This window comes from Rhinopithecus bieti, unplaced genomic scaffold (genome assembly GCF_001698545.2).
Source record: "Rhinopithecus bieti isolate Rb0 unplaced genomic scaffold, ASM169854v2 scaffold_6935, whole genome shotgun sequence".
NCBI lineage: Eukaryota > Metazoa > Chordata > Mammalia > Primates > Cercopithecidae > Rhinopithecus > Rhinopithecus bieti.
The window spans coordinates 14589-27780 of record NW_016805255.1 but is presented as its reverse complement, the minus strand read 5'-3'; the positions used below and the strand labels follow the sequence as shown (position 1 = coordinate 27780).

At 48.8% G+C, this 13192-nt stretch overlaps 1 protein-coding gene across 1 annotated transcript in view; it reads right to left on the bottom strand.

The window, feature by feature from the left end:
• LOC108529463 (transmembrane protein 206-like) overlaps positions 1-12956 on the bottom strand; it is a 44091-nt gene extending 31135 nt beyond the window's left edge. Inside the window, exons 1-2 of the mRNA XM_017871808.1 lie at positions 12758-12956; positions 8451-8547 (exon numbers count right to left, since the gene is read on the bottom strand). Coding sequence (XP_017727297.1) covers positions 8451-8547; positions 12758-12793 — 133 coding nt within the window. The 5' untranslated portion in view covers positions 12794-12956. The remainder of the gene's footprint in view (positions 1-8450; positions 8548-12757) is intronic.
• Between the last annotated feature and the right edge of the window lie 236 nt (positions 12957-13192).

Here is a 13192-nt window from a genome sequence, read left to right as displayed (position 1 = left end):
CCCCCTTCCCCCTCTTTTTTTTTTTTTTTTTTTTTTTGAGACGGAGTCTCCCTCTGTCACCCAGACTGGAGTGCAGTGGCACCATCTTGGATCACTGCAACTTCCACCTTCCAGGTTCCAGTGATTCTCCTGCTTCAGCCTCCTGAGTAACTGGGATTACAGGTGCACACCACCACATCTGGCTAATTTTTCATATTTTTGGTAGAGACGGGGTTTCACCATGTTGGCCAGGCTGGTCTTGAACTCCTGACTTCAAGTGATCCACCCGCCTCGGCCTCCCAAAGTGCTGGGATTACAGGTGTGAGCCACCGCACCCAGCCAGTTCCTCATTCTTTTATTGCCAAATAATATTCTATTGTACCATTTTACTTATCTATTCATCAGCTGATAGTCATTTGGCTTATTTCACTTTTTGGCTATTACAAATAAAGCTTCTATGAACATTCACGTACACGTTTTTGGGAGATTTAAGTTTTCATGTGGACATAAGTTTTCATTTCTCACGAATATACACCTAGGAGTGGAATTGCTGGCCATATGGTAACTCTGTAGTTAACCTTTTGAGGAACTGCCAGACTATTTTCCACAGCAGCTGCACCACTTTACATTCCCACCAGCAACGTATGGGGGTTCCAATCTCTCTACATCCTTGCCAAAACTTATTATCCATTTTTAAAAATTATAACCATCCTAGTGGGTGTGAAGTGGTATCTCATCGTGATTTAGAGCTGCATTTCCCTGATGACTAATGATGTTGGCATTATTTCATGTGCTTCCCAGTCATTTGTGTATCTTCTCCGGAGAAATGTCTATTCAGATTCTTTGCCCGTTTTTAAACTGAGTTATTTGTCTCTATTGTTGAATTGTAGGCGTTCTTTACATATTCTAAATATCAGTCCCTTATCAGATGTACGATTTGCAAATACTTTTTCCCATTCTGTGGGCTGTCTTTTCACTTTCTTGATAGTGTCCTTTGATACACAAAAGGTCTTCTTTTGTGGGGGAGGGGAATGGAGTCTCACTCTGTCACCCAGGCTGGAGTGCAACAGCACAATCTCGGCTCACTAGAATCTCCGCCTCCTAGATTCAAGCAATTCTCCTGCCTCAGGCTTCTGAGTAGCTGGAATTACGGGCATGGGCCACCACACCTGCCTGACTTTGTATTTTTAGCAGCGGCCGAGTTTCACTATGTTGGTCAGGCTGGTCTCAAAATCCTGACCTCAAGTGATCCACTCGCCTCGACCTCCCAAAGTGCTGGAATTACAGGTGTGATCCACCGTGCCCAGCTAAGGTTTTCATTTTGATAAGGTCCAATGTATGAATTTTTTGTCTATCCCATTATATACAGTTGTTTCCATGGAGAACTGATTGTAATGACTAATTAACCAAGGGTTTTCCTCAGTTTCATTACATCTGTGATGTAAGAAAGTGCTTATTCTATTAACATGTCTGATGTCATTTCTCCCTTTGAACAGAATACTAATTGGTTCTGATTCACTTGATAGACAGGAAATGAATAGACTAAAGCTTTTAGTGCATTATGGTATGGAATCATGTATTCCAGAGAATAAAACTGATTTATAACCCCGCATGTTTGGGTGCTTAACTTGAACCTCTGCTGCACTGTCCTCCTTTCTTGCAGCTCCTACCTCCAGGCCCTCCATTCAATTCCTTTTCCAGCCCCAGCTTCTCTTTTGTCCCCCAAATGGGGGTGTTTGTGAGGTTCAGTCTTCATAGCCCCCGTGCTCATTTTCCATCTGTTCCTGCGACCTTGCCCCCATGGGATTTCTCCAGGTTGCATAACTCCAGCCCTCCCTTCTCTCCTGTCCATCCTGCATCTGTCATTGCCTCTGGGCCATCTCGACTTCAACTGACTGTATGCCAACAACAGATAGGCTTTTTTTTGAGACAGGATCTCACTCTGTTGCCCAGGCTGATGTGCAGCAGTGCAATTTCAGCTCACTGCAACCTCTGCCTCCTGGGCTCAATCGATTCTCCCACCTCAGCCTCCCAATTAGCTGGGATTATAGGTACATGCCATCATGCCCGGCTAATTTTTGTGTTTTTTGTAGAGACAGGGTTTTGCCATATTGCCCAGGCTGGTCCTGAACTCCTGGCCTCAAATGATTCACCCGTCTCAGCCTCCCAAAGTGCTGGGATTACAGGTGTGCCACCACACCCGGCCATCTTCTTTTCTGAGCCATTTGCTTCTCTAGGCTTCATCTCTATGCAGTATCATTCTCCCATCCGTCTGGCTTCAAAATTAAGAATGCTCTTTGATTCTTCCTTCTCCCCCTCCGCTACAGCAAAGCAGCCTCTCACATTAGCCTTTGCTGCAGCACGGTTGTCTCCCTTTGCCTTAATCCAGCCACATTCATCTCCTGAATCCCCACTTTACTCCTCTTACTGTCCTGTTCCAATCCTTTTAAATACCCCCTGCTCCCTACTAGATAATGTACAGACTCTGACACTCAGACCCCTCCACAATCTGACCAAGTCTTTTTCCTACCTCACCTCCCTCTACTTCGCTCACCAGTCCTCTGCCCCAACCACACCGTGCTATTCATGATCTCCAACATGTCCTATTTTATTCCCATCTCTATACAGTTGCTCATGTAATCTCCCTTCCCTAGCCAGTCCCTTCTTTTTCACCTACGTGTTACCTTTCCTTCAGAGTAATCCCACTTTCACAAACCAGCCAGCCTTCCTTCCTTTTTTTTTTTTTCCAAGTAGCTGGGATTACAGGCGTGCACCATTCCTGGTTAATTTTTGTATTTTTATTTTTTGAGATGGAGTCCTGCTCTATCACCCAGGCTGGAGTGCAATGGCACAATCTCGGCTCACTGCAACCTCTGCCTTCCCGGCTTCAAGCAATTCTTCTGCCTCAGCCTCCCGAGTAGCTGGGATTACAGGCACCCACCACCATGCCCGGCAATTTTTTTTGATATTTTTAGTAGAGACGGGGTTTCGCCACATTGGCCAGGCTGGTCTCCAACTCCTGATCTCAGGTGTTCTGTTCGCTTTGGCCTCCCAAAGTGCTGGGATGAGCCACAGCGTGAGCCCCTTCAGGTGTGAGCCACAGGGCCAGGCCACTTCATTCATTCTGAAGCATCTGACTCTACCATTTCTTTGGCCCTCATTCATTCATTCCAGTTGGCTCATTTGCTCCTAGATGAGATGCTGTCCTGCTCTAAATCCCCACTGCTCTCCCCCATAGGACAAATAAGTACTGAGTACCTACAGTACTCATACTCCATAGAAGTCTGAGTTCTACAGAGTCATACTTCCACACTACCACTACACTCCACACTAGGCACTGCAGTTACAGTAAAGGAAGAGAAGACAAAATCTGTGTGCCTCACAGAACTTGTGGGGCACTGCCAAGGGGTGGATAACAATTAACTGAATAATTAAACTCAATAAATGTGACCTATCAACTGTGTTAACTGTTACAAAGGAAAGCATATCACAGGGAGAAAGGGACCTCATCAGGGAAGTCAAGGAAGGCTCAGAAGGAGGGACAAGTTCTTCCTTTGGTAACCGGCCTTCTGTCTCTATATGTCTGAGCTCCTGGAGGAACTTACTCACCCTCTTTGTGGTGTTAGCACTTGGCGTAACAAGTGAAGCAGTCCTTAAGTAATCTGCTACAGGGAGGGGAGAATTTGGAGCAGGAAAGCTCTCATCTAGGAACAACGGAGCCAGAGTCAAGACACCTTCGGAGGTAGCCCTGAGTGCAGATTTGAGCCCTGCCACTTACGAGCTCTGAGTACGTTCCTTAACGTCTGTGCCATGGGTTCCTCATCTATAAACTAGGACTAACCATTCACCTCACAGAGTGGCTGTGAAGATTACAGGATAAAGTGTATATAAAAAGTCCTACAGGCTCGAAGCGGTGGCTCACACCTGTGATTTCAGCACTTTGGGAGGTCAAGGCAGGAGGATCACTTGAGCCCAGGAGTTTGAGACCAGCCTGGGCAACACTGCATGACCCTGTCTCTAAAAAAAAATTTAAAAATTAGCCAGGTATGGTGGCACACACCTATAGTCCCAACTACTTGGGAGGCTGAAATGAGCCATGATCATACCACTGCACAGTAGCCCAGCCCACAAAGCAAGGTACCATCTCAAAAAAAAAAAAAAGCCCTACACAGGCCTAGTACATGAAAGCACTCCCAAAATGGCAACCACTATCATCATTACTATTATTATTATTATTATTATTGTTATTAGAAGACTCAAAGGGGCCGAGCACGGTGGCTCACGCCTGTAATCCCAGCACTTTGGGAAGCTGAGGAGGGCGGATCACTTGAGGTCAGGAGTTCGACACCAGCCTGGCCAACATGGCAAAACCCCATTTCTACTAAAAATACAAAAATTAGCCAGGAATGATTGCAAGTGCCTATAATCCAGCTACTCGAGAGGCTGAGGCATGAGGAATGCTCGAACTCAGGAGGTGGTGGGTGCAGTGAGCTAAGATCATGCCACTGCATTGCAGCCTGGTTGACACAGCGAGACTGTCTCAAAAAAAAAAAAAAAAAAAAAAAAAAAAAAAAAGACTCAGAGGCAAGAAATGAGCTCTGAGAGTTTTGTATCGGTCCATCAAATTTGAGCCAACTCACTACTGACCCAGTCAAATAGACTCCTGAGATATGGATCTTCCGTGATTTAGAAAGGAGATGAGCCTAGCTCATCTGGTTCCCCCAAAGCAAGTGGGAATGCTCTTGCCAGTTGAACTTCCCAAACATTTACAGTTGTAATATCCAAGATTGCTAGTCACAGGTCAACATAACAGACTTACTTAATAATAATCATGAAAATGATTCCCAAAATTTGCTCTGCCTGAGGCCTGGCTTCCTATTCTGATTGACCCCTGGCTTTGCAGCCTCAGGAATCTGAGGCAAAAGAGAGGCTGCTAAGGTCCAAGGTCATTAGGGCCACCTCCTGATTTACCTGGGCACTTCTCTATGAAAGGAAACACAAAGCGAGCCTCATCTTTCCAAGTCTGACCCCCCTCCTCTTCTTCCTCCTACCTCCATCGATGTACTTCTGGTTGGGGGCAACAGGGTAGTGCATGGTGTGATAGGCAGAATAAAGGCTCCCAAAGATGTCCAAGTGTTAATCCTTAGAACCTGTAAATATGTCAAGTTGCATGGAAAAGGGGAATTAAGGCAGCAAAAGGGACTAAAGTTGTTAATCAGTTGACTTTAAAGCAGGGAGATTATCCTGGGTTACCTGGGTGGGTCCGATGTGATCACAAAGGCCCTTTAAACATGGGAAAGGGAGGTAGGAAAGTCAGCATCAGAGTGAAGTGATGTGAGAAAGATTCGACCAGCCACTGCTGGTTTTGAAGCTGCAGGAAGAGGCCACAAGCCAAGGAATGCAGGAGGCCTCCAGAAGCTAGAAAAGGCAAAGACCAGGTTCTCTCCTCAAGCCCCTGGAAAGGAATTCAGGCCTGCCAAGACAGCTTAATTTTAGCCCAGTGAGATCCATTTTGGACTCCTGACCTCCAGAACTGTAAGATAATAAATTTGTGCTTTTTTAAGCCACTAAGTTTGTGGTAATTTGTTATAGAAACAATAGAAAACTAATATACAGGTCTTTCAAGTTGTTCTCCCGGGAGCCTTAGGGCTTTAGAGGCAATGCCTCATGTCAGAGGCAGGGTTAGCCACGCCACTATCTTTTATATATTGGGCTTTAATAAAAGAATGCTTAAAATATTGTTTTGTTTGAGTGTTTTTGGTTTTTGTCTGTTTGGTAGAGGCAGGATCTCATTTTGTTGCTAAGGCTGGTCTCAAACTCCTGGCCTCAAGAGATCCTCCCATTTTGGCCTCCCAAAGTTTTGGGATTACCACCACTTAAAATAGTTTTTATAAGCCACTGATGTAGGCCAGGCGCAGTGGCTCACGCCTGTAATCCCAGCACTTTGGGAGGCTGAGGTGGGCAGATCACCTGAGGTAAGGAGTTCGAGACAAGCCTGGCCAACACGGTGAAACCCCATCTCTACTAAAAATAAAAAAGTGGCCGGGTGTGATGGCATGCATCTGCAATCCCAGCTACTCGGGAGGCTGAGGCAGGAGAATCACTTGAACCTGGGAAGCAGAGGTCACAGTGAGCCGAGATTGCGCCACTGCACTCCAGCCTGGGTGACAGAGTGAGACTCCATTTCAAAAAAAAAAGAAAACACCACTGGGTCGGGCGGAGTTTGATTCAGTCTGTGTTTACCAGCTATATGACCTCCCCATGCTTTACTCAACCTCTCTGAGGTTGGGGGCCTCATGTGTAAAAGGAGGATAACTACCTCACAGGGTTGATGTGAGAATTAAATGGGGCAAATGGGGTAGAACAGATCCTGGCACAGGGGAAGCAGTCAGGAAATGTTAGCTGGCCTTCCAGCCTCCTTCCTTCCAGGCAGTCTTTTTTTTTTTTTTTTTTTTTTGGGCAGAGTCTCACTCTTGTCACCCAGGCTAGAGTGCAGTGGCATGATCTCGTCTCACTGCAACCTCTGCCTCCTGGGTTCAAGCGATTCTCCTGCCTCAGCCTCCCGAGTAGCTGAGATTACAGGCACGTGCCAACACACCTGACTAATTTTTGTATTTTTAGTAGAGACAGGGTTTCACCATGTTGGCCAGGCTGATCTCGAACTCCTGACCTCAGGTGATCCACCTGCCTCAGCCTCCCAAAGTGCTGGGATTACAGGCATGAGCCACCGTGCCCAGTCCCTTCCATGCAGTCTTCTCTAAGGAGCAGGCAGAATCACATTAGTTCCTGTCTTGTTCCCCTCTCCCACAAACAGATGGGATCCACCCAAGAAGCTGAAGTCAGGCTGGGGCTTCATTCATTCACTCAACAAATCTTTATGGTGTGGTCAAGGCTAGGGTGGTGAGCAAAACAGACTGGTCTCTGCCCTCAGGGAGTTTCATTCTAGTGAAATCTCAGGCCACAGACCAATATGGGTCTATGGCCTGTTAGGAACTGGGCCAATACTGTAGGAGGTGAGCAGTGAGTGAGGATTACCGCCTGAGCTCCACCTCCTGTCAGATCAGCTGCAGCATTAGATTCTCATAGGAGTGCAAACCCTATTGTGAACTGCACATACAAGGGATCTAGGTTGTGCACGCCTTATGAAAATCTAACTATGCCTGATAATCTGAGGAAAGTTTCATCCTGAAGCCATCCCCCAACCTCCATCTGTGGAAAAATTGTCTTCCACAGACCGGTCCCTGGTGCCAAGCAGTTGGGGACTGCTATAGTAGAACAGACAGACATTAATCAGACAAACAAACACACCATTCCAACAGCAATAGCTGGAAAGGAGAGGCGCGTGGACTATGAGACAGTGCTGGAGGGTGGGAGGTAATCTAGCCAGAAGGTTAGAGAAGGCTCTGTAGAAAAAAATGAGTGAGCTGAAAGCTGAAGAATGATTAGGCAATAACTATGTGATGAAGGAAAGTGAATTCCAGGCAGAGAAATAAAACAACAAAAAGGCCCTATGGTGAGAGGGAATGAGGCCTAAAATAAAAAAAGGTCAGCATGGCTGAGGGCCAGAGAAAAAGGGGATGAGGGGAAGAAAGGAATGGAGAACTGCTCTGAAGTTCAGCTGTGTAAGTGGTAGTACCATTCCTGCAAACAGGAAATACTGGAAGAGGACCAAGCTGAGACTGAGAAGATCATGAAGTCAATTTTGGACACGTGGAGCTGAGGGAAGCTTTGGGAGATCCAAGCAGAACTATGACATGGGCAGTTGGAAATACAAGATATATAAATTTGGAGTTTGTAGGTAATCTCTGGGCTGGAGATGTAAATATGGGAGTCATGTGTGAGTAAGCAGTAGCTGAAGCAGGGGAGCAGGCCTGGGTGGAACTGCCTATGAGAGTGAGAGAAAGGGGCCTGCAACCAACATCTCATGCCCAAGAGCTGGAGAGTGACCGCAATGGAGCCTGGAAGGAGTGGCCTGAGAAGTGTTGCATCACAGAAGCTAAGGCAGTCGCGTGTATCCGGAAGGAAGAAGTAGTCAGCAGTGTCAAACATTGCCATAGGGCTCCATAAGATGCCAACTGACTGATGGGACCCTGAGCAGCATTACTGGATAGGCCTTGTATTTGAAAGGGGGTGACTATTAGATCTTCTTTGACCTGGATATTAGAGGCTCACCTGCTAGCAGCTTCCAGGGAAAGAGGAACAGAAGAGCAGAGATCCAAAGCATTTGCCATTGTATGCAATGACCTGGCCGCAGGAAGTGGCTCAAATTGGAGTTAAGAGCAGATAGCAGTCTAGACATATCCTCTGTTCCAAGGCTGGTTAAATATGTATGGCTTTAAAACTAGGGCAATACTTGAGACCTGACACCAGGGTGCAGGGAAGGGGGGTCCTCCTCTCCCACAGTTGGCAAGGTGCCTGGACTGGGGCATCTGGCTGCAGCAACAGCACAGCAAAGCACCAAACCCACTCACCTGGTAAGACACCCGGACCTTGGACTTTGACCGTCTCCTTGTCCTGCTCGTCTGCCAGCTCTGAGTTCTCAACCACCTGGTCCAACTCCTCACTCAGCTAAAGGGAGAAGCAAAGAGAGCAAAGACGGGTCAGCTATGTCAGCCTTGCTTTTCTAGACTAGAATAAGAAAGCAGAAGTTGCTTCTCACTTATTGTCACCAAAAACCACATGATGTAGAATGCGTTACAGCAATTTTACAGATGAGGACACCGAAGCTCAGAAAGCTCAAGAAACTGTCTGCCCTCTATGTTCCTAGGACTACCGTAGCCAAGTACCACAAACCAAACAGCTGAAAACAGCAGAAATGTCTTCTCTCACAGTTCTGGAGGCTAGAAGTCTGAAATCAAGGTGTCGGCAGAGTTGGCTCCTGCGAGTGGTGAGGGAATCTGTTCCATGCCTCTCTCCTGGCTTCTGGTGACAGCCAGCAATCCTTGGAGTTCGTTGGCATGTAGAGGCATCCAATCTCCACTCTCCATTGCCATCTTTACAAGGTGTGCTCTCTCTGTGTCTTCACATGGTCATTGTCTTTAAGGACACCAGCCATGTTGGATTAGGGGCCCACCCTACTCCTGTATGACCTCATCTTCACTAATTACACCTGCAATGACCTCATTTCCAAACAAGGTCACAATCTGAGGTACCTGGGGTCAGGACTTCAAAATATCTTTTTTAAGGAAGCACAATTCAACTCACAATATTTCCCATGGCCATAAAGCCAGGGAAAGATATAGCCAGGAGTCAAATCCAAGTTGGTCTAGTTCCAAAGTCCACAGTCTTAACCACTTCCCAAAGGAAGAGGAAATGCGGCTTAGAGTCTGCTGAGAGAAAAGAGGGAACAGTGAAGGTGGTGTCAAAGCTCTCTGTGGCACTCTGGCTGAAGTCCACCGACTTGGGCTGCAAATGGCAACACACAGCAGGAAGGGCAGGCAGGCAGTCCACCACAGGGATAGGTGCTAATTACAATCAGCAGCCTGGTAGCCAGCAATCTCAACCTCACTTCATCAGTGGTCTCACCTGTCAAATGGGGACAATTATACCACTGAGAAGGGTAGAAGGACGGAAAGGATACCATGATAATCAACAAGTCTGTGTAGGATTAAGGAGGAGGGCAAGAGAGGTCAAGACCAGAGCTTAGAAGAGAAGCCATCCCTGAATTGGGAGGGAGAGGGGACAGTTTTCCCAAGCATTTTCTCAGGTTCACAGCATCAGTGTTTAAGGTTTCAAGACATTTTCATTAAAAACTCACCTCCAAGAGACAAGTGAAAAACAGCTCTTACACATCTATTCTTCTATCTCCCTCTCCATGACTCCATTCCTGCCCCTTAAAATCAGGCAAAACTTCCAGTCTAAAGCCCTCCAAGCACAAAAGAAAAGGCCGGGTGCGGGGCCTGACACGGTGGCTCATGCCTATAATTCCAGCACTTTGGGAGCCCAAAGTGGGCAGATCGCCTAGGTCAGGAGTTTGAGACCAGCCTGGTCAACATGGTGAAACCCCATCTCTACTAAATATAAAAATCGGCTGGGCATGATAGCAGACACCTGTAGTCCCAGCTACTTGGGAGGCTGAAGCAGGAGAATCTCTTGAACCCGGGAAGCGGAGGTTGCAGTGAGCCAAGATTGCGCCATTGCACTCCGGCCTGGGTGACAAGAGTGAAACTCCATCTCAAAAAAAAGAAAGAAAAGAAAAGCAACCAGTGGGAAAGGGCAGGGAGGCTGGTGAAGGCACCAAGAGATATAAGCCACTAGTGGGAGCACAGATAAAGAGGTCCCCAGAGGTCTCACTGGCCAAAGGGAGAGGAGGATGTTAGTCCTAGGAAGTCTCAAAGTTCCCTGATCCAAGCCTCACCAGGTCGACCCTTACCCAGGTGTTAACACACTCCCACTGAGTTCCTTTCTTAACTACCCGCAGCCATAATGAGCCTACATCCTTGTCTGCCCCGGGCCAAATTCTCAGTATATCCCACCCTCCCCAGGGAAAAATCCCCTCTCAGCAAATAAACCTACTCAGAGCTAGGTACACTCACAGAACGGTTCAGGCAAGAAAGATGCCGGCCATTCTCTGGGTGGCCCCTTTCTCTGAAGAAGGGAGAGACAAGCACCACAGAACAGGCCTCTGAAGAAGGCAAGCGGAGGGCACCCTTCCAGTGCCTTCCACCTTGAAAATGCCTCCAAAAAGAAACTGTCTACCCTGGGCCTTCGCCCTCCAAGCGGGATAAGTGACTATATTTTAATAAACATTTTATAAGCCCTGCTAGGCCGGCCATGTGTGGATAGTGAGGCACATGTTCCTGCTAAGCCAGGACCCCCAAAGCACCCTAGACGCAGGAGCTGCCCACACCCTGTTAACAAGAGCTATCATTCACTGTGGGGTCACTATCTGCCAGACACTGAGCCAAGCACTTTTCACACCAACTTATCTAATCCCCAAACAACCCTGGGAGGTAGGAACTTTTATTATCTTCATCTTTCAGACAAAGAAACTGAGGCTCAGAAAATTATGTGACTCAATAAAAGTCACACAAATGGCAAGAGGCACAGCCAGGACACGAACATGGGCTTTCCGACTTGAAATCCCTAATGTATCCACTGTGCTCCACACCCCATAAACCTAAAAACTTTCAGACACATCTCATTCCCCAGGATTCTCCCGCTGTTCAGGGTACAGAATCTAGGGGCCATGGAATCCACAGCACTGGTTAAAATCCCTCAGACTCCTTTCAGACAAAGAAAACAGATGGAATAAAGGGGATGGGAGGAGAAATATAGAAATTTGTCCAAGGCCAGGTTCCAGCCAAGATCCTACACTAAAAAATGGCAAGCCTTAGGTAGATCTTATCTACCTTCAACTTGGCTTCTCCCTCCACTGTAGGGCTAAGTCACCTGCTTTATATAGTCCACAAAGCCCTTCTGTGAATCACAGTCTTTTACAAAGGGAGATATGTACAGCAGTAACTATTGACTAAGACTGAAGGCAGCAGGTTCGTATGAGAAGGACAGAAATGCCAGACGGGTCTAGAAAGCGGACCCCTATGAAGCACATGGAACTTGAGGTAGCCCTTGACTTCTGGGGGCATTTTACCCAGTGGAGCTTGGCGGAGGGTTGACGAAGAAATGGAGTGAGGGCATGCACAGAGGCAGAAGCACATTTTAAAACTGAGTTTCCACTGTGGCCAGACCCTAGGTGGGTAAGGAGGTGGCAAAGGTAATGGGAGACACGGCTGCTGTGCTGTACAGAGCTTTGGGAGCTTGCTGAGAAGTCTGGACTGTTCTGGGCAGACGAAGGGCAGCGTCAGATCTGAGAAAAAAGGAATACTCCGAGATCAAGGCAGGGCCTCAAGGTAAATCTGGAGAGTATAAGAGACTGAAGGGAGCGATGGTAACACAGTATCACACTCAGAGGTTACAGCAAACACAAGGACACAAACTGGAGGAGGACCGATCTGGAACTGCCTGACCTTGGCCACTGAGGGGGCACGGTGGAGGGGCACAGAAGAGGACGGGTGCCAAAGATGACCAAGGTTTGGGGCCCGAGAAGCGGAGGAGGAGGAGAGCAGTTTCGCTAACACAGCTGGAGAAGTCAGGAGGCAGAGCTTGCCTGGAGGAAGCGCTGGACGCACAGCCTGCAGCGCAGGACAGGGTAGAGACAAAGAACTGGAAAGTAATAAAGTCGTGGGAGGAGGTGAGGCTGGAGCGAGAGACGAAGAAGAGCGAGAACCAGCAAAGTCCATGAAGGCACTTTTTCAAAGTTAGGCGGTCACCAAAAAACAGGTAATCAATCCTGTCACCAGCCGCGGGGACCGCGAGGCCTTACGTTTGGAGGGGGAGGATGCCGACGATGCCGACCGCGCATCAGCTCTCGCTGGGAGGAGGGCGCGGGCGCTCCACTTGTTGCAAAGAACGAAAGAACGCCGGGTTCCTCGGGACCACCGGGCTGCCGCTCCGCCCCGGAGCGCGGAAGGCTGGGCCTCAGGTAGCTTCAATCATTCACCTGCTGGTTACGGGTCGCGGCGCCGGGGACCCTACTCTAGACTTCGGCCATGCGACCCGCAGCATACGGAGGAGGCTGGGGGCCCGCTCCGCTGTCCCGCTTCCTTCCTGCCCCTGGGCCGCTCCTCTGCACCCCGGAGCCCTCCCCCGACGCACCCGCCCCTCCCTTGGAAGAGCCCTCTGCCGCGCAGCCCCGACAACCCCGGCCCGCATCCGCCCAGACCCCCGGGACCCTGCTCCTCCGCCTCAAACTTCCCTTCCGTCTCTCACAACCTCGTACCTCCTGGTAGGATGTGGAGCGCTCCTGCCGGATCATGGCACAGACCTGAGCTTCGGCACACCTGAGACCGCCACAGCCCGCGGCGCCAGGAGGCAGCACTGCGGCCGCTGCACCTGGACCTACCCGCACTGCTAGGCGAAACCGGTCCGGAGGGGTGTCCCGGAGACCAGGCGTGGCGGTACTCGGCGCATGCGCCTGGTCGCTGCCGCGCGGGAGCCGCGAAAGGGTTGATGGGAAATGTAGTTCTGGACGGGGGCGCCCCTCACACCCGCTCTCACCCCATGGGGCGGCAAATCTTGCATGTGACCCTGGGCCAGCTAAACTGGTCCTTAGACGCGTGCCTCTGCGTCTCTCACTTCCTCTCTTTGTTGGAGGGGGAGGGACAGAGGAGTGGAAAGTGGAACAAAGTCAGATGAGTAGGAGCCCCTAATCTGT